The 24,463-nt window shown below is 47.0% G+C and overlaps 1 protein-coding gene across 2 annotated transcripts in view; it reads left to right on the forward strand.

Moving 5' to 3' along the window:
- Positions 1-24,463, forward strand: part of ATRN (attractin) — a 1,434,670-nt gene that overhangs the window by 1,328,494 nt on the left and 81,713 nt on the right. For both annotated transcript variants that reach the window (XM_069632253.1, XM_069632252.1), the window contains exon 28: positions 13,836-13,950. In XM_069632253.1, the coding sequence (XP_069488354.1) occupies positions 13,836-13,950 (115 nt within the window). The remainder of the gene's footprint in view (positions 1-13,835; positions 13,951-24,463) is intronic.

Below are 24,463 nucleotides of genomic sequence, written 5' to 3' on the forward strand. Positions count from 1 at the left end.
TCATTTACCTGTCCACTTCTCCTTATCCTTCAGGATAGCTACCTTTGCATCAATTTTCAAACCCATCTCAAAAAATGCAGAGGGAAATCCTATGGCCCGTGGGTCCCAGGAGGCATATTTCCCCATCCACAATCGCAAATGTCTATTTCCCGATGGCAGGCCTTCATTACTAATTCCCTTTTGCCTCAAGTCCCAATGGTGTTTTCAAAATGCATAGCCCTGGTGGCTGCGCACCTCCGTAAGTTGGGCATTCATGTTTATCCTAGTTGGATGACTGGCAAGGCCTGGAGGCTAGCCAGGAGGTTTGTTCAGAGCTGTGCCAGTGGTTGGTTTTGCTGTGTCACCCTGACTGGGACGGATATGCACAGATATTGGTCCTGAGCCTGCTGGATCTAGAGACCCAAGCTAGTCCTCACTGATGATGCACAATGAGGCCAAAACATGCCTGGGGGTGCCTGTGGTATCGTGCAGAAGGATGTGACCTAGAAGTTCGGGCTGGACAGCCCCTGGTGGGGTGGGACCAAGCCTGTTGAGCATATGGTCTGTAATGGCTTGGCAGGCTGCAAAAGGGTGGTCTGGTGGGTTGCCCAGAGCGCTACCATTGGTAATTATCTGTTTACCCAAATTGACTGTATCTTACCGAATGGGAGGGTATTTGGTAGAATTTTTCAGCCGTACGAAAAGTTTGAACACTGAAAATGTCAACTAAATCTCCCATTCAGTGACATTAAAGTGAACAAGGGCTGCAGGGGTGTCCCCCGCACCCTTGTTCACTATGTCAACGGGGGTCGCAGGGAGTGCCCCGGCAGCCTTTTGCGTGATGTTCCAAAAAAATAAGGACCCTGCAGCGCCGGTTCCTGATCACGGACGTTAATGGTTACAGGTGTACAGGTGTCGCAGGGACACCACAAATCAGCGGCACACACCGAAGTGTGCCGCCGCAAGGTAAGCAAGTAAGGGGAGCAGGTAATATTTGTTTTGAGTTGTTTTACCGAAGTCGAATTGTGGCAAAATCCATTACAGTCAATTCTGCCGTGATTCTTTGAACTTCGGTAAAACAACCCAAATCCATTCTGATTGATTCAAAACATTCTAGCCATCAGGCTGGAACGATTATCTTCCTTCCCGAGCTCTTCACTTATCCCCCTCCAACTCCCTAAGGGTTAGTCGCTTTTCCAAGCACTGAGTTGGTGGTAGATCTTTCTTCTGCTTAGTCCTCCCTCTGGAACAGCCTCCCTGCCTCTGTGAAACTTGAGGAGAACCATCTCTGGTTCTGGAAGCACCTCAAAACTTTCCTCTTTGCTTCTGATTTCGAGGGGATTGTGTCCTCCGACGTATTCCATATATGACCGGTAATGTCCAAAGCTTACGATGCTTCGGAACATTTTCGGCGGAGGGCGTCCTGCGTGGATGGCGTTGATCCGATGTCCCTTGCGGGCCTCTGTCGAGGTTAGACGTCACCGGATTATAGGATGCATGCCACCCGTAACCTCAGTTCTGTTTTTTTTGCAAACGTGTTTGCTTCGGATTCTCGGCGCGCTCGATTCTTTTTTCGAACGATGTCTTCATCTTCCTCTACTACCCAGAGGCCGGGCTTTAAGAAATGGCGGGACTGCGGATCGAAAATGTCCATCACGGACCCGCACGACATCTGACTCTGGTGCCTCGGCGAAAGCCATGCCCACGACGACTGCTGGGACTGCCAGTCTCTGACGTCTAAGACCTTGCGGGAGCGTAAGGGGAAATTAAAGGTAGCTAGGGGCTCCAAGCCCCATAAATCAAAGTCCGCTGGGCTTTCGATGGATGACTCGAGGGGCGACTCACCACATCGGTGAACATCCAGGGGGGTCTCGGTCTAGGAGTGGTTCCCACCATTCCTCTGCCTCGAGGCATTCTAGAAAGCGCCGTCACTGGTCGCCTTCCTCGTCGGAGGAGGATTCCGCCAGACTGTTGACTTGTCCCACCAAGTCTTTGTCGCCGGCTGAATGGGATTCATTCCGCCAGCAGATGCCATTTTTGTGGTCTCATCATCGAAGAATTTATTACAGACCTCTTCCGTGGCTTTCCGCTGGTGTGTGCATAGGGCCCATTTGGGAACTAAAGATTGTGCTCTCCCAAATAATGGGCCATGCTTTTGAGCCTCTATATTAGGCCCACCTCAAGTTCCTTTCATGGAAAACTGCTTTTTTGGTCGCCATCGTCTTGACCAGTAGGTTTGGCGAAATCCAGGTGTTTCACCTCAATGAGCTTTTAATACTGTTGATGTTGTTGGCTCTCCTTTCACGTCAGCTGAGCGCTCCCCCACTCTCTGGATGTCATGTGTGTGCTGAAGTTATATTTTGCCCGTACCAAGCGTTTGTCCCACTGCTATTGGCATAGGACTGGCAAAGTCTTCTATCTCCTGATTGCTCTCTGCTTGCATTTCTTTTTGCCACCATCTTGCTAACAGACAGCTTCCAGGTCTGCATAAGGGGCATTCCACAAGGGTGTCTCATATATTGCTGCTTACCTCTCTGGTGTTCCTCTGGCAGACATCTGCAGAGGAGCTGCTGGAGGTCCATTCATAATTTCACCAACTTTTACTGCATTGAGAGACAGAACAGAGGAGTCCAAAGTTGGGCAAATAGTCCTTCTCCTATTTTGAATTATATGCATGGATATATCAACTGCTATGAATACATAGGATTAATATATACTGAGGCTTGTGGAATCTTCTTAGATCACATGTTATGCATAGGCCGACATCTGGTGGAAGCAGCAGAGTATTACGGTGGTTGTTTTCGAAACTCGTAAAGGGACATGACAGGGCTTTCCAGTAATACTATCCCTTGTGTGATGTTCACTGTACCCATGGTCCTTCACGTGTCGAGGTTGCTCATATAGTTTTTTTGTGCCCTCATGGTCAGACGCAGAAAGCAGAGTTTTTCCTTTCTGGCTAATGCCATTTTATTATGAAAAATTAGTTTGTTACTCTTTTCTGTCATTTTATAGCTGTTTCTTCCACAAACAACTTTGGCAACGGTTTCAAGGACAAAGATCGTTGACTGCACAACTTGCTTCGACAATCTTCCACGGCCTCAGAGGGCCACTTCGGGCCTCGGCCCAGACACTAGGGAGAGTGGGGGGTGGATACATATCTTAGTTCTAAGAGAATGCATATTTCCTTACTCCTCTTTCTAATCGCCAGGCTGCCCATCCAATTAGATATGCAGAATACACCCTTTAAAGGTTGCCCAAAGTGTAATACAAAATTTCCCAGAAAGGACTTGCACTGGGTGTGCAACTTCTGTCTTCCGAGGGATCACGAGGAGAGCCGCTGTAAAGTTTGCAAGCTTTTTAAGCCTAAAACATTGAAGGACCGCAAAACACAGCTCTGGGCCCACCACGCCATGCAGGTCGAGGCCGCCATGGACGTGGATGGGAAGGTGCTTCGAGCAACGGCAGCATCTGCGTCTTAAGTGACGACGTAGGCGAAAGGGAAACTTTGGATTCCCTGTGCAAGCCCCCAACCCTCCCAGACACGACAGCGGCGCTGTTACGGGGACGTTACCTGGTGGCATCAGCACAGACAAGTCGCACTACACAAAGGACAAAAGCCAAGGCCATAAGCCGACAGCTTCGACTGCAGAGCCACACACGGGGTCGAGGGGAATGTCCACCAGTTCCCTGGCCTCTGGGCATTTGCGATTGCGTTCGCCTCACGACAGGCCCCCGAAATCGACAGACAAATCTGATTTGGATGCCGTGTCTAAACATACAGCCGGGAACTGAATGTAGAAAGACACAGTGACAGCTCCTACCCCTCACACGTCAAAATCTGCTAAATCCCTGCAAATTACAAAACTGCCTCAACTGGTTAAGAAACACGTCCATGTAACACTGCTGGGAAGCCGGACTTTGAAACATCACACTTGGAAGCACTAGTCACATGAAGAAAAGGAGAAAGTTACCCAGGGGGTGGAAAATATGTCTGCAGCTATGAAACACAAGAAGCAGGCTACTCCTGAACCACCTCACACTCCTGTAGTTCTCACCTGCAGTCATCCCAAGTTATTCACAGTGGTCTGCTGAAGACATAGACCGTGTCATGAGACGTATCTCTTTTATTGGAGTTTTTTTTCGAAAATAATCCTCAAGCTCCTCATAACTTGCAAAACCCACCTCCAGTTAGTGGGCCAACACCACTACCCCAATCAAAAAGAGAGCATGTACAGAAACACTTCAAGCAGAAACCCCATACCAGTTTCAATATGATGACCCAAGCCTCCAGGACACTGTAGCCTTTTCGGACTCCGAGGGTCAAGGAGAGGTACAAGAGGTAGATCATTATTATGGTGACGGCGAGGAGGACTTTTATGTCTTACCGTCTCCAGATCATGCTGACCCGCTGGTGGTGGACTCCCCGGTCGATAACCAGCTACAATTTAATGACATGCTCCTCAAGGCACCTGATCATTTTCTAATCCAAACACAAGAGACAGTAGTTGACAAGGACTTTGTCGTGACCCAATTTATCCCCACATTGCAATTCGTGCAGAGAAGAATGCAACCCTCTCTAATGATACCAAACCTAACACGGGCAGTAAACCCCCGTATTGAGAAAATGTTCCGCCCGACTCCCTCTGACCTCCTCTACATCGGGAGCCGACTGAAGCCAAAGGCTCTGTGGTTACCACCACAAGGAAAAGGGCCTCTCACAGAGAGCAAAAAGATTTACACTTTCGGAAGTAAAGTGACCCCCTCAGCGGCATATCGGGCAGGGATTGCCAATAATACCACTCTGCTGGCCAGCTACAACTGCCACAAGTGAGAGCAAATAGCCACATTAATGGCCTCAGGTCCAGAGGCACTAAATTCCCAACTGTCCCTTGCAGTAGCGGAAGGGAAGGCTGTACCTAACTGTATTTAAAAAAATTATTTAGACACAGCGGATAATGCTGGTAGAATGATCGCAAAAGGCACACTGTTAAAGTGCAATGCATGGCTGCGCCAGTCAGGTTTTAAATTAGAGACGCAGGCAACCCTCCTCAATATACCAATTTAGACTAATGTTCTCTTTGGCAAAGCGGTAGAGGATGCTCTCAAAACAGCAAAGAAAGAATGACACCTTGAAGTCTCTAGGTCAGCTTACAAACAAGCCCTCAGGCCAAAGGGGAAGTCATAATGTTTGTCATTTTAAGGGGCAAACGTCGCAAAGAGAAAGTGGTTCCAATCAAGGCCAATCCTCTCGGGGCTTGCAGAGGGGCCAGCGAAGATCTCGTGGCCGGGGCAGATCCTCCTCCTCCAGAGGTGGATCCACCCCCCAAAGCAATGACAACCCGCTTCAGGTCCCCTCCCATGCCTCTCCTGTAGGAGGACGTATAACACACTTCAACCACGCATGGGAGGGAATCACCTCGGAAAAGTGGGTGCTTTCTACTGTATTGCATAGTTACTCCAAAAACCCTCCTTGCACTCCCCCTAACAAAAGACCACCATGAAGGCGGAAGATGTGGAAGCGCTGCTGTTAAAGGACGTGTTCGAAATTGTCTGGGTGAATCAGGAAAAAAGGGTATTTATTCAGCGTACTTCCTTGTGCCAAAGAAAGATCCAACAATGTGCCCAGTATTAGATGTGCGCTATGCAAACTCCAATGTCAAGCCACAAACATTCTGCATGACTACGCTACAAGAAGTAATCCCACTGCTAAAGCAAGGGGACTACATGACATAATTGGATAAGAAAGATGCCTATTTTGATATTTCAATGTTCCTAGCGCACAGAGAATTCTTGCGTTTCAAGATAGCAAACGAGCACTACTAATTCAAGGTGCTACCCTTTGGTATAGCATCCGTTCCAATGGTATTCACCATGGTACTGGCGATGGTGAAAGCACACCTGCGCAGGGAGAGAATACTCAACCTTCTTTTTCAATTGGGCTTCTCAATAAATGTGAAAAATTCAAGCCTCGTACCAAACAAGGCCAAACCGTTCTTAGGAGCTGTTATAAAGACAGGAGGAGGATTGGTTTTTCCGAACCTGAGGAAAGAATCAGAAACATACTGCTGCAAATAGCTCAATATCAAGCCGGTCAGCAGATCTGCAATGAGTTTGCTTGGCATGATAGCTTCTTGCATTCACCTGGTTACACACGCACATTTGTGCATGGGCCCGATGCAGGAGTGTTTGGTGAAACAATGGTCTCAGGCATGCGGTCAGTGGGACAATCTAGTCGTCGTTTTGCCAACACTAGCACAGGCCCTACGCTGGTGGACAAAGTAGAATCTGTTGAAGGGAAAACCCTTCCACGACCCGGGGGTGTAAGCGGTTATTACAACAGACGCATCACTCTCCGGGTGGGGGTCCCCATCACCTTCATCTCGCAGCACATGGGCTGTGGACTCTCATCACAGCACAGAACCACGTAAACCTGCTGGAACTTCTAGCAGTATTGAAAGCGCTCAAAGCATTTGAGGCGCATCTGATGAATCAGTCGATGCAGATCCTGACAGACAGCACCACTGCAGTGTTCTATATCAACAAGCAAGGGGGCACACATGCTCCAAATTTGTCCAAACTAGCACAAAATATATGGAAATGGGCACTCAAAAGGGGATGTTTCTAGCTTCACAACATGTACCCGGGGAACTCGACAGCCATGCGGACATGCTAAGCAGAGATCCGCTTCCAGAAGATCACAAATGGCACCTCAACAGATATCATAGATCACATCTTCTCACAATGGGGATACCCCACGCTAGATTTCTTCGCTACAAGAGAAAACGAGCATTGCCCAGACTTCGTGTCTAGGTTTCCGCAACCAGAGTCCCAAGGGGAACGCCCTCTGGATGAGTTGGTTAGGGAAATTTGCCCACGCTTTTCCACCAACTCCACTAAAACAAGCTGGTGAACACAATTCACAGAGAACGAGTGATGCTTATCTTTGTTGCTCCTATGTGGGCGAGACAACCATGGTATCCACATCTGCGCAAACTGGCGATGTGCGATCCAATAAAACTCCTGTGCCAGCCTGTGACGTTCTGATGTACGTTTTATAGAAACTCATACCGAGTAGTGAAGATATTGAGGACCAGGAAGTCCCTACTGTATGGCCTTTCCTCTAATGCCTGCACATTTTTCTTGTTGGTCGCCTAGGAGACGAGAGAGCGTGAGGACGAGAGTGAGACGGACGGTTTATCTTGGGCGTACTGAAGGGCGAGTAACGAAACATGAACAGCTGAGTGGGAAGCGGGCCTGTGTGTGTGTGAAAACGCCCAGGAGTGTGAAAACGCCCAGGAGTGTGAAAACGCCCAGGAGTGTGAAGCTGGTCGAAGCGAGATATCACCGTTTGATTCCGGAGCGCTACTCCCCGACAACCAAGGCCGTATGATTACGAGGAAAGGGAAACTGACAAGGTGAACATTTCGCCGAACCCGATGCGAAGTCAGTTTCAGCCGTCAGCTGTTGCAACCAAGTCTGACTGAAATCACGCAGTCGGAGGTGAGTGAGCGACTGAGAGAGAGAGAGGAAAACTCTACCGCTTTACTCGCATGCAGATTGAGTACAAAATAGGCGACCGTTGTCGCTCGATAAACAGTAATGAAGTTGGCGCCGTTGCGCTTTTGCTAGAGACATTAGTACGGTCAACCAAGTTGAAAGGTATATAGAAGTTAAATACGCGCCGTTGCGCAATCAACTGTTAGGGAAAGGAAAAGGGGAAGCTGAATACCACTACAGTCAAAGGCTGCATCAGTACTCATTAACAAGAAGCCACGTATCCAAACAAAAGAGCTGAGCAAGAGAGAGAAAAGGAAAGATAAAGAGTTAGAAACCAAGACAAAGAAAGGAAAGAAGAACAACTCAAAGGAGGAGATAATAGAAAAGAAATATATATATATATTTCTGAGGCTTGTGGAATCTGCTTAGATCACATGCTGTGCATAGGCCGACATCTAGTGGAAGCTGCGGAGTATTACAGTTTGTTTTTCGAAACTCGAAAATGGGCGTCGACACAGGCGTGCCAGTAATACTATCCCTAGTGTGACGTCCACTGTACCCAAGATCCCTCACGCGTCTAGGATCCTCAGATTGTATTTTTTCTGACATGAGGAAGCATGAGGAGTAGCGTGAGTACAGATAATCCAAGCAGATAGACAGAAAGGTAAGACTACAAGCAATCATGCGCCTTCTCTCGGAGGGGAGGAAGGGTGGGTCGCATGTGAATCTAAGCAGATACAAGCATCAGAAATACGATTACGGTGAGTAATGTATCCCTTCTGAGGCTTGTGGAATCTGCTTAGATCACATGCTGTGCATAGATTAGCGAGCAGTACCAGAAGAAGGAGGTGGGATGTGAGAAGGGTCATGAGCAAACAGGTGTCCTAGAACCGCTTGTCCCACTTGTGTATCTGTCTTGGAATGAGTGTCAATGCAGTAATGCTGAGTAAAAGTGTGAATAGAGCTCCAAGTAGCTGCTTTGCAAATGGTGTTGAGGGGAACATTTGCAATGAAAGCCAGAGTGGCCCCAATGCCTCTAGTAGAATGGGCCCTTGGCGTAAAAGGCAGAGTTTTTTCAGAAAGAGTAACACAGCTGTATACAGTTGATAATCCACTTCGAGATTGCGCCTTTAGAGACGCGATCCCCTTCTCTGCCTGTAGCTACGGAGACAAACAGTTGATCTGTTTTCCTTAGCGGTCTGGTTTTATTTACATAGTAGAGGACCGCCCTACGCACATCAAGGGTGTGTAGTTTCACCTCAGCTGAGCTTTGCGGGTTCTGGAAGAAAGCCGGAAGCTCGATGGACTGGTTTACATGGAACTTAGATATAAATTTAGGTGAGAACCTAGGGTGTGTGCGTAAAACCAGTTTGTCTTTGTGGATAGTAAAGAAAGGATCCTGCACTGACAGAGCCTGAATTTCACTGACCCTTCTTATAGTCAGGTGTTTGAGACTACTTTTATGCATGGGTTCGAAAGGGGGGCCCATGAGCTTAACTAGCACCACATTGAGGTCCCATCCTGGCGGTGGGTTCGAAATAGGAGGGTGAAGTCTCTTTACTCCTTCCATGAAGGCTTTAACTACTGGTACTTTCCACCACGATACTTTATGGGATGTGGTGTAAGCCGAGAGGGCTGCCAGGTGTACTTTCAGAGAGTTAAAAACCAAACCTGCGTCCAGCAGGTGGAGCATGTATGTTACAACGTTGGAAGGAGTGCAATCAACTGGGTTGATTTGTTTATTCTGGCACCAAATAACAAATCTCTTCCACTTGTCAAAGTAACAGTGCCTTGTGTTTGGTTTCCTGGGTTCTTTTAGGATGTCCATACACCTCTGTGGTAAATTGAGATGGCCAAACTCTATGACCTCAGGAGCAATGCTGCCAGGTTCATTAAGTTGGGTTCCTGGTGCACTGTTTGACCTTGTTGCTGGGACAGTAGGTTGTACCAGGCTGGGAGTTTGATGGGCTCGCACACCGCCATCCTGCGTAGGTGTGGAAACCATGGTTGTCTCGCCCACATGGGAGCAACTAGGATGAGCGTCATCGATTCCTTGTTCATCTTGTACACCACCTTCCTGATGAGAGGAGTTGGTGGAAAAGCGTACGCAAACATCCCTGACCAGTTCATCCACAGGGCGTTCCCTTGGGAGTCTGGCTGGGGGAACCTGGATGCAAATCCTGGGCATTGTTTGTTTTCGCTTGTGGCCTGTGAATCTAAGCAGATACAAGCATCAGAAATACGATTACGGTGAGTAATGTATCCCATATATTCCAGAGTGGAGATCATAAAGATAAAATAAAGAGAAATAAGAAAAGGGAAACGTTGAGAAGGAGAATTATATGCTTTCAACTGAAGTTTGAAACTTTATAAAGAAGAAAACTATAGACTCTTACCTGATCTGTTGACAAAACCTCCATCTACCTGAAGCTTGAAGTCCTCAAGAAAAATTGTATCCTTTTCAGTACCTAGAGAGAAAGAGAAAGAAAGTGCATATTAAGCTAATAAAAGAATTGGATTCTTGTTGTAATCCAAACAACCTACGTATTGGCTCTGAGTATCATTCATGTCTTAAAGGCCATTCTCACACAGCCCCACTTGCTTTCCCCGCATGGAGGAACAAGGTGTGTGGATAGCCTCAAGGTGACATGTAAACCAAATACCAGGCACTGTTATTTAGAAAAGTGGAGGCGATTTGTAATTTGGTGCCAGTTAAAACAAATAAACTCCTTTAGAATGTACTACAACTCACATTATTCACTACATGCTACACTTGTTAGACTCAGGATTGTTTTTTAATTCAATCAAAGTTCACCTGGGAGCACTATCCGCATACACCACCTCTCAGATTTGTCTTTGCCGGTCCCTTATTCCACCATGTGACTGGCAACTTGGCTCCATCAAGTGCCCTTCTGCCACCCCATTGGCGGTACTACATACTGTAGTCCCTGTAATGACGGCCACCGCCTTTCTGGAGCCTCCAGCCTGCCACCAGGCTGCCTGGGTCACAGAGGTACCCGATTAGCCGACGCCGACATCATCACTTACGATGCAACCCAGCTGGGAGGCGTAGCCAGCCTTAAGACAAGGCCTGAAGTTAAGGCCTCTCATATTTGTCCCCTGCCTAATCCGAGAGCTATCTCATGCCCAGTACCTCTGCTATGCAAGGCGCATGTCCGGCCGGCCATTCTATCCAGCTGGCACTTGCGTTCCAAAACCAACGCAACCCTAGCACCGGGAGGATTACCACGGTTTGTCTGACAAAACCATCTTCTCTCTCACTCTACCTCTTCTCCACCACCAATCCAACACTAACTTTCAATATGGACACTATCTGTATCGATAGCAGCCACACACATCTGAACACATTTTTAAATCTGCCTCATGTTGAACTTGCATAGCCTCACCCACGTTACAACCCTCATCACGTTGGATGTAGCCTTTGCACCACGAGGCATGCCTTGACCAGCCTGTGCACATTTTCTTCATCACAAACTATCTAAAGTGACCTGACTTTATCAAATCTACTCCCTGCACATGTACCTACCCCCTCTACCGAATTGCCACATGCTGTCATTTCATTCTGTGTATATAACCAACTGCAGCAGCTTACCGTAATGCGTGGAGTAGCCCCCTAGTCTATAACTCATCTCCTACCTTGTCACATATCTAACATGTATATCTATACCTACATATCCGATGTATGCAACGTGATGTAGACTACCTTAACTTGAAGAACAGCCTTCCCAAGCTCTATACTTGCTCTTCCCTTGTCCCACTTATGTAACCTGATGTAGCTCTCCGTAACAAGAGGCGTAGCTTTCCCAGACTGTATATCTTTACCTACCATGTCTTATGGGTGCAACCAGATGTAACTCCCCGTAATCAGAGGAGTAGCTTTTCCAGACTATATCTGTAGCTACCTTGTAACATCCATGAACTTTCTGTAACTAGATACCTCAGGGTTTTGTGCGCTGAAATAAATGCTAAAATAAAATAGAAATAAATAAAATCAGAGTAAGTATCATGGTGGAAGGTACCAGTCATTAAAACATTCATGGAGGGAGTAAAGAGACTCCACCCTCCTATAGCTAACCTGCCACCAGGCTGGGACTTCAAAGTATTACTTGCAAATCTCATGGGAGCTCCCTTTGAGCTTCTGCATAAGTCAAGCGTTAACCATCTCGCGTACAATACGGCTTTCTTGGTGGCAATCACCTCCATAAGGAGAGTCCCCGAACTTCAAGCGTTGTCAGTGCACAGTATCCACAAGGGTACATTGGTCTTAAGAACACACTCAACTAAGTTCATTTCAAAATTCCACATAAACCAATCAATCGAGCTACTGGCCTTCTTCCAGAACCCAACTAGGTCAGCTGAGAACAAACTCCTTTCACTAGATAATGATGTGCTATTTGTATAGCGCCTTTATCCAAAGCGCTTTACATTGCACATATTTGCATACAATATGAGTCAACCAAAATTGTTACTCATTTATTGACCTCGGAAGGATGTAAGGCTAAATTGGCCTTGCCGGGATTCGAACCTGCGACCTGCAGATCACAGCAGCGAGCGCTCAACCCGCTGAGCTATCTTACCGGCTTATGTAAGGAAGGCAGTCCTTTACTATGGAAACATGACCAGACTGCTCACGAAAACAGTCCAAATGTTTGTCTCTGTAGCACCAGGCAGAGTAGAAGACCGCATTTCAAAGAATGCCCTCTCCAGATGGATGGTCAGATGCATACAGATCTGCTACTCTTCATTAAGCAAAATACTGCCTTTCACACCGAGAGCTCACTCATAAACTGTACAGGAGCTACTCTGGCCTTTATAGCAAACGTCCCACTGGATGCCATTTGCAAAGCAGCTACATGGAGCTCAGTACATACTTTCACTCAGCACTACTGCATTGACACACACTAAAGCAGATACTCAAGTGGGACAAGCGGTTCTAAAATATCTATTTGCAGCTGGAATTTCTCACAACCCCCAACTGCTCGCTAATCTATGCATAGCATATGATCTAAGCAGACTCCACAAGCCTCAGAAGGGATAAATTACTCACATAATCGTATTTCTGATGCTTGTATTTGCTTTGATTTACATGCGCCCACCCTTCAACCCCTCGGAGTAGTAGGTGTATAGATGTTTTTTATATGAGCTTATCCAATACATATCTGATTTCACAAACCTGTACTCACGCACATTTCATGCAACCTCATGTCAGAAACAAAACAATATGAGGGACCTCGATGCGTGAAGGACCATGGGTACAGTGGACGTCACACTAGGGATAGTATTACTGGCACGCCTTGTCGAAATCCCTTTTCAAGTTTCAAAAACAACAACTGTAATACTCTGCAGCTTTCACCAGAAGTTGGCCTATGCATAGCATGTGAATCTAAGCCGATACAAGCACTAGAAATACGATTACGGTGAGTAATGTATCATATATACGCCTGCAAATTAAAACAGAATGTGAATCCATGAATTATCCAGTGCCGGAGAAATATGTTAGCATTGGTATCTTTCATAGATATAATACATATATCCCTGCTTATGATGGGACCAAGATCTATGAAAAATCCATTGCTGGAGAAGGAATACTTTATTTACCTGCAACTCTTGTTCTCCAGGATTGGTGCCTTTCATAGATTGACGTGCAACCCTTCCACTTACCCCACATGTGGGTCATCTTGGCACTGTTATGTGTGTAATACCAAGCTGAAGATGTCCTCCAGTGTTTGTAGCTACGGGAGTCACTGCCTATTAGCTACTTTGTAAGTGGCCTAAAACAACTCCGAGAACACTAAAGACACTGCAGTTCCTTTCATTTTCTAAATTAAACTGCTTAATATTAGAGGATAACCCAGCCTGGCGAATGGGGAATATTCAAACTGCACATGGATCTAGAATAGATACCAATGCGGAAGAACAGTAGTTACAGGTAAGTAACATATTTCTTACATAGCTACGCTTATAACTTTTTAAAGTAGTTGATACAAGTCCCTTTTTGATATTATGCGAAAAGCTATTTGTATGAGCATTACACAGGGGGCTCTGCTTGTAATAAAACAAATATTTTCCTGTTTCAATGTTCAAACGTGATCCTAACATTTCAGTGCAGCAGAATTGGAAAAGTGAGAGAATGTGGCCCTGAAATATACTAGAACTTTGAAAATGAAGTGCTCAAATGTCACCCTTTCAGCTTTTGTTGCTCCTGCTTACTAACAATAGTGGTCCTCGCATCAGCCAAAAATAGTAATAAAATTGTTCAGTATTGATTTTAAGAATAAGAACTTAGTAGTTTTTCTTTTTAGCTATTAACTATTTTTCTTTATCTTCTTTGATTATAGACTGTTCCCAAACCCATCGCTCTCGAGCCTTGTTTTGGTAACCGAGCAGCAGTACTTTCAATATTTGTTAGGTTGCCACGTGGAATAGGAGGTATTCCACCCCCTGGGCAGTCCGGTGAGTAGTTTTGTTCTTTGTTTCCTTAAAGATATACGCAGAGGTTTGTTTCACATTAAATAGTTGCGTAAATAGATTTACATTTTGACAGAGCAAGATTTTCTTCTTAGTTTTGATAGCTTTTTTCAAAGTAATGATCTCAATAGCTTTACATTGAAAATCCCCGTTTTCTCCCTTGCCGGTTACAAGGGAGCAGGCTTCCCAACAAATTGTGAATGATAGGAGAGCTACAGACTCCTTTACCTGGCATGTAGTAATGGCTGTATTGGATGCCTTTTTACAAATGAGGCGTAAATATGTATCATCATGGGTTGCTTCTCTACCAGAGCCTGGCCAGCCCTGCAAAGCCTTTTTTGGCAAATGAATACACGCATCATAATCGTGCTCCATGACCTCCAACTATCTGGACTTCGGTCCGCCCAGGGCGTTCCCTTTAACAGCGCATTGAAACTGATAATGGTAAAATTGACACTATACAAATGACGAGTACAATACAATAACAAAACTGTGGATGCATAGATGACACACTCATTGATTTGATGCTGTTGTCAGATGCAAAATTGTACTGTGGCATGTCTAGCTTCTAAATATTGTGCTATTTTATGTTTTGGGGGAAATTGTGCTTTAAATTTGGCTACTTTATTTCAAAAACAATGTGCATGGAATTTGGTGTTGACTCCTGCTTCCATGTCTTTTTGGGGCTTCTAGCCATGTTGGGAACGTTGTTCACACACAGTTTGCTCACTCTGTAGTAGTGGTTCAGCCATCCTGTAGCACTAATGCATTTGTTTGGAAGTTCACCACTTTAGTATGTTATGGGAGCTGAATAGCTTGATTGCTTTTTATCAAATTTCTTGCCACTGGTGTCCAAACAAAGCCAACTGCAGGTTTCACTTCTGGGGCTTAAGGTCATTTACAACTCTGTTGCTATACGATAACCAGCATTTAAGGGTGCAGGTGCCTTTACACAATATTTATACTATTGTAGCATCGAGCATGGTAACTAGTATGGACTTTGGCTCTTTGCTTCCCAAGCCAGGGACTACCTCATTCACGAACTTGAATATGATCTGATGGGTGCTTTTGGGAAATTGCAACAGGTATACATCGCCTAATCCTGGGTCGTGAAGTATAAATTGAGTGGGGAGGGATGGACATGCAAGTAGTTTTGCAATCAAGAAATTAGTGTTCTGAATGGGCTGTCGGGCCTCAAGATGGCCGGTCCTTAAGCTGGCTAGACTGTGGGCCGACGAGAGCTAAGCAAGATGGCTGATACGGAGGGACTAGGGGTGATCCACCAATCCCCTTCAAAGATGAAGAATCAAACCCAAGTGGTGCCAATTGGACCTTAAGTACAGCATGGCCAGCAAAGGCCGATGTAATGGAGTGAATGCTAGAAAATAAGTGGCAACAGGAAGTAGCCTGTGAGATGGATGAGAGATGAGGAGGATAGACCAGAGGAAGGTAAAGAAAAGAAATTGGTGACAGATAAGTGCAGGATTGACAGATATGTAGGGAGGGCCGATAAGAAAGACAGAGTAAAGTAGAGGGCAGGAGCTGTATATGAGGCAGAAAGGAGTAAAGACGGATTCTGGCTGGTAAGAGGCAAAGTGGAAAAGCAGCAGTGGAAAGTAGTACAGAGGTTACAATGAATAGAGGGAAAGAGTGAAACAGGATGCACGACAACCCACGGGCAGCTAAACGGCTGCAGTGGGGAGAAAAGAGTAAGGAAGAGGAGGAAGGAAAAAGTGCTGAAAAGGACCAGATGTTGAAGGGTTAGTGAGAAGGATAAGCCATAGCGAAGGACTAGAAAAGAAGGACTAGAAAAGAGAATTGTTAGGGAAAGGCGTGGTGGGAAAGATTGGCCTACCCAGTGGGAGAGGAGAGTAGGAGAAAGTGTGATGAGACGACCCGGTTCAAGATTGAGGGAAGAAATCAGAAGTGGAAGAGACTGGCATAAAATAGAAGAAAGACTAATTGATAGTTGTGATACAGAAGATGGCATAAGCTCTGGGAAATGGGGAATAGCAATTAAAGAAATAAACACAAGGAAGCAATGAAAAAGATAACTGAAGGAAAAGGGTGAGCAAAAAGTTGTGCGTTGAGAAGCTCTCAGTGGATTGTTCAATAATAGATAAGAAATAGCATGCAGAGGGAGAAAGTGGTCAAACGGAAAAGAATATGAAACATCCGACCCAGCAATTCATCAAGGAATGAGTACATATAGGGTGGGATATACCTAGTGTTAAGATGGATTTCTAAAATCAGCCCTGCTGGTAGAATTTTGAAAGGCCTCCCTACTATGGGGAGCCAAACCCATTCAACGGTAAGGTAGCAGAGCGGTATAGCTTGGTCTCAGGAAAGGTGCGAGAGTAGTCTAGGGCTACTATGAGTCCACATAACAACACCAATAATTTTAGTTAGACCAGTAAGTATACAAATACATCATTTATAAGGCCTTTTAGATTGCACACTAAGCAGTCCCAGCCCCCTTACCTCTGGCCACACACAGTAATCGCTCCTTACCCAGTGAAAGCCACAGCTTACACCGGGAAAGGGATTTCCAAATAAGCCATTTCCTACTCTGAGAAGGCAGGAAGAAGGCCAAACAAAATTATGGACAAAAAGCAAGCAAAATAACTTGTGGCTGTCTTAGGGTGCTAGCTACCTTTTTAGTAGCCATTTGTGGTAAATGAAAAAGCGCATGAGTAAAATGTCACAAAAATGATAAAAAGATATCACCAGCTTTTCTTGGGCGTATTGTAGAAATAACTTAGAATCCATTATATAAAAAGTTATAAGGATACAAAATAGCCTAACTACACTTCACTGTAATATGTGTGAAACGTTAACAATATAGGAATTCACAAAGAGACCTAGTCTCTCAGTACTAACAGTGTTAGGCACTAGTGTGGTTTCCCCATAAGTATGAGCAAAACAGGCAAGGGGAAGTAAAGCATAAAGCTTTATTGACATCCAAAAACTCAGGACATGGTTAAAAACAAACAAAAAGGAAGGATGCCCATAGAAATCTATAGAGGGAAAGTTGCAAAAAGAAAATCTTTCCCGACACCATGGTATAGGAAAGGCAGTGGAAATCTGTGGCAGTGGGAAGAGACATCCAAGGGAGAAACGTGGTGTGGAACTATGTGTTGGTGGTAAAATCACTCCAGTTGTAGTGTGTTGTGAAGTGTCAAAGGTCTTCTAAAGAACTTTACTTTTATTGTTCTTTAGCTTTGAGACATTTAATACAATCCTTGCAGCTGTAGTTCAGTTTTAACTGTTTTCAAAAGGCAGGTGTTAGTTCTGTAAAGCCACAGCACCCGAAAAGTGAATGTGTAAATAAATGGTATATATGTATATTTAGTGTAAGGCTTACCTGTGTTATTTAATGTCTAAGAATGTGTCCAATACCTAAATTAATCATTGTGTTTTTATACATTCTGTCTTACTTGTATTATTAAGATGCACTCTGTGAGCTTAACTGCACACCCAGCACTCTAACACTCTCAAGTCTGAGCCTTGCTACTCAATCACTACCTTACCAATCGTTCAGGCGAGAACTCCAATGAGTGTCTTCGTCTCATCTTTTTCTTCTTGGCAGTGGAAGAAGTGTAATGTAGAGAGTGCGGTGGGTGTGGCAAAGCGGCAACTAAGATGGCCGCAAAGTATAGAGCCTCAGAGGGGTGCGCCTTATGAAGATATTGATAATGATTTGTTTATATAGCACCTTAATCCAAAGCGCTTTACAAAGCACATAGAGCCAGCTCCGATTTGCCACCAGACTTACCAAGCATACAGCCAGCGACGACCCGCTGAGGGATGGGAACCACAGCAATACGCTTCTGCTGAATACGGCATACCATTGGGTCGGCAGAGGCCCAAAAGACCCAGTAAAACTTAAGCATTGACGATAAAGGAGCAAGAAGATCAACAGCTGGGGTACCAGCAGCAATGAGTGTGGGCAAATGCAACAATGGTTGCAAAGCAATGGGCATCCTTTCCATGGTTAGCTGCACCACTAAAAAGGAGGGAAAAACACTAAATAAGAGCGGGCGTGGGTGCACTCCCCGGCGACACAAGACCCCATAATGGATTCCCCAGCAACTAAGCATGAACTGCAACTGATGCTTCAAAAACACGAGCGTAGCAGAGCTGGGTCAGAAGCTGGCGTCAATGGATAAACGGGTCTTGAGCTTGGAGGGTCCGGGTCAACGACCTAGAAAACGCAGACTGTGAACAGAACTATGGTATAATTGAACTTGCCACCCGGGTTGACACTTCGAAAATGCCATCAACCACCTTCATGGCAAACCAGAGGATATGGAGAACCAGGCTCAGCGTAACAGCATCCGGATCAGGGGAATCCCAACCTACATCCGTGAATCAGAATTGGAAGATTACGCCCAAGCCCTGTTCAAGGGGATCTTAGCATTACCAGAAGAGGAGCATGGTGCTCTGAAACGCACAGACAGTTTGTATTCCTCATTTAAAGAAGCTAACAATTTGGCCCCAGACGTCCTCACGATGGTTGAACTTTTATGAAGTTAAGGAAGAGATCCTGAAGATGACTAGCGGAAAAGGAGAGCTGCAACACAAGCTACACTAAGACCTGAAACCCTCCACGTTGGTGAAACCTTGCTCTTTCAGAGAGGTGACCAATTGGTTAAGGGAGAAGAATGTTGGATATTGCTGGGGGTTTCCCTTCACGCTGCATTTCACAATGGGCACTAAGAGCTTAACCGTCTCCTCCCCCGGAGAAGATCTCCTGCTTCACCCAGATAGGTCGGAAGATCTAGAACCAAATAATTCACGAGTAGACCAACGACTCATAGGAAAAGTCCATGCAGAGCACCCAGTTTGGTCCTGGGCCAAATCGAGCAAGAGGCCTTGCCTATTAAGGGGCAAAGTTCTAACACCTAAGTGGCCAGATCTCCAACCAGCCTGACCAAAAGAACGTAGTTTAAGCACATATCAGAAGACCACGCTTTGTTGAAGAAGACAGCTAACTGGGTTGTGCCGGCGGTTCTCATCCGTGCCCTAGTCATCCCAGTGTTTTGAACATTTAGCCAAACTGGCTCCAGTTATTGCCATCAAAGTGCAGGAGAAGGCGCACTCTAATGAAAGCACCCGTCACTGTTTCGATGTTGACTTTTTGATTGGTTTTCCATATTGGTTGCATAGGCAACAACACATTGCCTGTACCTTCATATTCTTTAAACGCTCTATTCTTATATGTTGTAGTGCACAAGCATTTTATTCCACAGGGATTGGACAGATTGGGGGGGGGGGCAGGTTTCTCAACAGCAAATATTGGCTACAGGACTCACATAAACAATTCAAGCAGCACCTAATCACCTACCGATTCCTGCCATGACTGGCGGACCCCCATTGTATTATCACTTACCACAATTATTACACTTAACGTTCAGGGTCAGACCTCCCCCATGAAAAGGAAAGGGATCCTCTGAGTCATGCGACAGTCGTCGGGTATCCAAGTCTTTTTACACAAAACCCATTTGCTACAGGCTGACGAACATCGCCTTAGACACGCTGGGTTCACACAACAATTCTTTGCTTCTCACAAGTGTTAAAAAAAAGTGGAGTAGAGATACTTGTTGCCAGAGACCTTCGATTTAGACTCCAGGGTATTCAAAGTGATCCATATGGTCAGTTTCTCTTTCTGAAAGGTTGGCTTGAGGGTAACCTGGTGACCCTGGCCTTGATATACGCCCCGAACGAGTCCCACAAAGTGTTTTTCCGATCATGGAGTCAAACATTACTGTGTTTTTCCTGAAGGCCTCCTTATAATAGGCGGCGGCTTTAACGTGATACCTGACCCCCAGCTGGATAAATCACAGCCTCCATCTCCAGCTGCCTTTGGAATGCCCTAGCCCTACTTAAACTAGTCCGCATTCCAATTTATTAGATTCATGGCGAGTACTCCACCCAGGTTAGATCGACTTCACGTTCTTCTCACACCTATATAGAGGACATTCCTGCATTGACTTGTTGCTCACTTCCCCCGTGCTAATCCCTTATTTGGCTGAGGTCGAGCTAGGAATACAGTGTCTGATGGACTACTTCTCCAGCATGGGGTCTGGCATGGATTCACATGCTCATGAATATTCCCAGTCATCAGACTGGGAATCCTCGGTAAATAAAAAATCTGTTTAGTTTCTGACCTGTCTTTCTACTAGTTACCAATCACTGGTCTCTGGGTCATACTGCCCCCAGCCAGTGACTGCCCTCGAACTAAGCCTCTTCTCTGGCAGCCATCTTCAGATTTTTACTGTACGTTCAAGTGTTGGGAGTCCTCGTGCTGTAGCTCTCAAGCTTTTACTGCGTACTGTGTTTTTTCAAAGCGTTTAACCTTATTTTTTCAGTCAATTCGAGCCTCAAGCTCCACTGATTCTTCTTCTGATCAACGGGGACCCGTTTCGGAAATTTCTGTGCCCCTCAAGGGCGGATTTTCATCAAATTACACTTCTTGGAGGATTCCAGAAGACATGGCCCAGGGCAAAGGAGATTCGACGCCTACTGGATCCAAGCTGTTTAGGAACTTCCCAGGATGTGGACTGCAGAACGTCTTTGAGGATGAGCACTCCCGGTGCCTCTACTGCCTACACGCCGACAAGTCGCACGTGGAGGAGTGTGTGTTCTGCAATAACATGTTCGTCCGGACCATGAAGGACCGTCGTAAACGACTCACTGACTGGCTGGAGGCGAAGAGCCCAGCAGCAGGTGAGAAGAAGTCTGAGTAGTCTTCTAAGACCTTTGAGGGCGTGCCGGCGACAGGGGCCCAACAAAAGGCAAAGCACAGCAGGCACCGGGGGCGCGCCGGCGACAGGGGCCCAACAAAAGGCAAAGCACAGCAGGCACCGGGAGCACCATTGGTTCGGGCTCCTTGGCTGCCAGGCAGGGCGCGATGTCACTGACGCCATCATCCACGAGCGAACGCTCTGGCTCAGTGAAAAGTAAGTCGGAGAACCCGGTTAAGCTTCGGGAGGAACCCTTGTCGATCCTGACGGAAAAAGCCAAGGGGGGGGGGCGAGGCGGTGACCCTCCCCCTAAGTTGAAGGCCTCAGACGCACCCAAGGTCATAAAGGCCCTGATTAACCTGGCGAAGGCCTCGATTGAAGGAGTCGTGGTGGTCCTGGCGAAGCCTACGGAGGCTACCCCAGTGGAGACGACTTCCAGGCCTAGAGTTTCCCTGCCACCCCGGAGGGAAACATCTTTCCAGCCTATCGAGAAGACGCCTGTGAAACCCTGGGATGAGAAAGAGGGGGTGGGGTTCAACGGTAGCCCTAACGGACACAGATATCGCCTCCGACGATGAGCTGGCTGGCGTCAAAGCTATCCTGGACAAGAAGTTCGAGGAGGGCAGGACCTACGGGAAGTATCCTGACGAGGCGGACATAGAGAGCAATGGTGGAGCCGACGAGGAGCCACGGGCCATGGAGGAAACGGAGGACCCCGCACCCCAGCGTCGCTCCCGTCGCAACCGATGCCTATGCCACAGGACAATTTAGGAGCTATCTTGATGGCTTTGCAGACCCTGTGTACGGAGATAAGGACAAGGTTACCGTTACCACCAGCGGATGATCCAGCGGCGCCTGGATCGTCGGGAAGCCCACCGAGCAAGCAGAGGTGCATCCATCCACCCCCTCCCTTCCAGCCTTCACCCCCATCCCCTCCTCCGAGGGACGAGAAGGAGATGGGGACAGAGACGGTGACAACGGGGACTGACGACTGTGGTGGTGACAGAATGGATCTCTCATTGCCTCCCACCCGGGCTTCCCCTCCCACCCGACGAAATTGGCTCCTTTCACGCCATGATCGCCAGGGCCTCTGAGCTTTTGCAGCTGTGCCCTGAGGAACAAAAGAAAGAGGGCTTTCTTTACCAACGACGGGAACCCAAGAGGAAACCCGTACCCTCGGTCCTGCTGTTGGGCGACATATGGGACGATGGTCTGTCCCTTCTGAAGAACCCTTCCACGGACCCTACAAAGAGAGACCGGTACGAGCAGAAGTACTGTGTCCCGGATTCCGTTCCTATGTGCCTCAGGGCGCAACCGACCCCAGATTCCGTAGTCTCCATGGCAGCAAAGACAAAAGTGGAAGGGGCGACGCCGTCCTCCACTGCTTCATCGCCGGACAGCGACGGAAAGAAGCTAGACGCCATGGGACGTCGAGTGATCTAGTCGGCAGCGACTCCCATTAAGGTGGCCAATACCCTTGCGATCTTGGCCCGCTATAATAGGGATCTGTGGTTCAAGATCGCCCCTATCCTGGACTTCCTCCGGGACGACAAGAGGGCGGAGGCCCTGGAAATCCTGCAAGAAGGCGAGGTGGCATCGGATCACGGCATCACTGTAGCTACGGACATCGCTGATAACGGTTTTCGTCAGATGGGCAACCGCGTTTGCCTGCGCTGGCACGGTTGGCTCAGGGCCACCGACTTCCGTCAGGATGTTCAGACCAGGGTACTGGACATGCCCTTCGACGGAAACCTGTTCGGGAAAGCGGTGGACATGCCGCTACAGGCCATCAAAGCGGACACGGAAATGGCCCGTCCTTTCGGACCTCCGGAGGCAAATCACAAGGTGCCTCCGAAGGATTCAGCAGCATTTTGTCGTACCGCCAAGCTGCCCGTTCCTCGTCGCAGGAAGCTTACAGAGGCCGCAGCAAGGCCGCGGATACCGTCGTCGACAAGGAGCCCACGGTGGCAAGGGCTCAGCGAAACAGGACTGAACCGGTCGTGACGTCGGGCCCCCATAAGCACCCCGGTCGTAGGCCAGCTGGCGAACTTCGTCTGCGTGTGGGAGTCCATCCCCACCGACCGTTGGGTACTGGATGCCCTGGCTCACGAGCACACTCTGGAGTTCCAAAGAAAGTGCCCACATTTCCCACCTGTGGCCAGGAAAGAAAACCACATTCCACAGCTGCTTTTGGCGGTATGAGCCATGCTGAGAAAGGGCGCGATAGAACTCGGCCCTGTTAGGGAGAATTCTCTTATAAGGCTAATTTCCCAAACCTAGTGAGTCCCCCAGCAGCTTTGCTGGATTTTTGGGGTTTGTTTTTTTTCACCTGCTGAGAGTGAAACTCTCTTCCTCCCACTCTTAGGCATGATTTCAGGTATGTCTCTGACTTTTTGTGTGCTTATGGGCTATGGGGTTTTTTACTCCATAGGGTATCATCTATTTTTTTACAGGGCCTTAACATTTCCAAACCAAGCTCAACGGTTCTTAGATTAGAAATATTCCATTAAATGGTTGTACACAGCGATAACTTACCTGGGGGTCTCACTAACTCTGCGATACAGGGATCTGTCAACACAATATTTCTCCTCTTTTGATAGCCCATACTGCAGACCTCGCTAGATGGCTATATTTGGAGATCTCGTGGCTCGGTCAGATCGTCTGTTACTGCAAGTAGATTCTTTCTAGGATTAGGGCAATCACAGAGGTGGAGATCCCCAGCAATTTGTTTATTGCCCTACCGGGTGATGTCGACCAAGAAGGTCCCTACACCATGAGTGGGGAACTTTCTGCACGTAAAACACACATACTACAAGCAGCCCACCTGACACTATCACAAACATGGAAATACCCTGAAGTACCGATCTTCTATTTATGGTGGCCTACGGTATGGAAAATATGGGCATCTAAGAAAATCACAGCAACCATAAACGACTCCCTACCCAAATTCTGTAGACTATGGCTCCCCTGGGCGAGCTATTGCAATGATAACCTAGACATTCCACCCAAACCAACATCTCCGAGACACCTCATCAATGTAACATCCATATGACCAAGGGAGGGGCAGAGTTGGATGCACCAACAGAGAAAGGTTTGGGGAAACGGAGGGATCAGAGGACCCACAACTATTATAAAGCAGTTTTGGTGGACAATATGACGTGAATTCGGGTCTCAGACAATTACTATAGCTAGTTCTCGGACTACATGGATGATTACACTCATACAAATGTTAATTCTGCATGAGAATGTTGTGCTTGTCTACTAAACTAAACCCGGTTTCAATCGATTGCCTTTCTCCTACAGATTCCTCATCAGTTATCCATTCCAGCATCAGCTGCTCGGAAAACCTTTTGACGGGGGTTTAGTGGACCTCGACTTTGATCCGCCTCAACTCGATGCTCGGTAGTCTGCTCCAGATGAGAGGTCCATCTTCGTACATATACTGAGTCACTACGCCCCTGTCCCTCATGCTCAGCACGCTGCTCGTGAGGAACACTGCGATTATTCAACATACTTGTATGTCCTGTCTCCTTTCCTCCATCCTTGTGGGCATCCCCTAACATGGGGACGGTACCGAATCCTTTGTCAGCAAAAAATGGAGCATGCCCTTTAAATTTAGTACATCATGTGGTGGCGCGCACCCATGTGTGGGAAAGACCCTGCCCTCCGGCGGCTCATCTCCGTCCCTTTTTCCGCATGGACAGTGTCGGACCTGGCAGCCTGGCGCAGAGAGGTCTTTGTTTTTTTAACTC

Source organism: Ambystoma mexicanum, chromosome 6q, assembly GCF_040938575.1.
Source record: "Ambystoma mexicanum isolate Mex_15411 chromosome 6q, UKY_AmexF1_1, whole genome shotgun sequence".
Classification (NCBI taxonomy): domain Eukaryota; kingdom Metazoa; phylum Chordata; class Amphibia; order Caudata; family Ambystomatidae; genus Ambystoma; species Ambystoma mexicanum.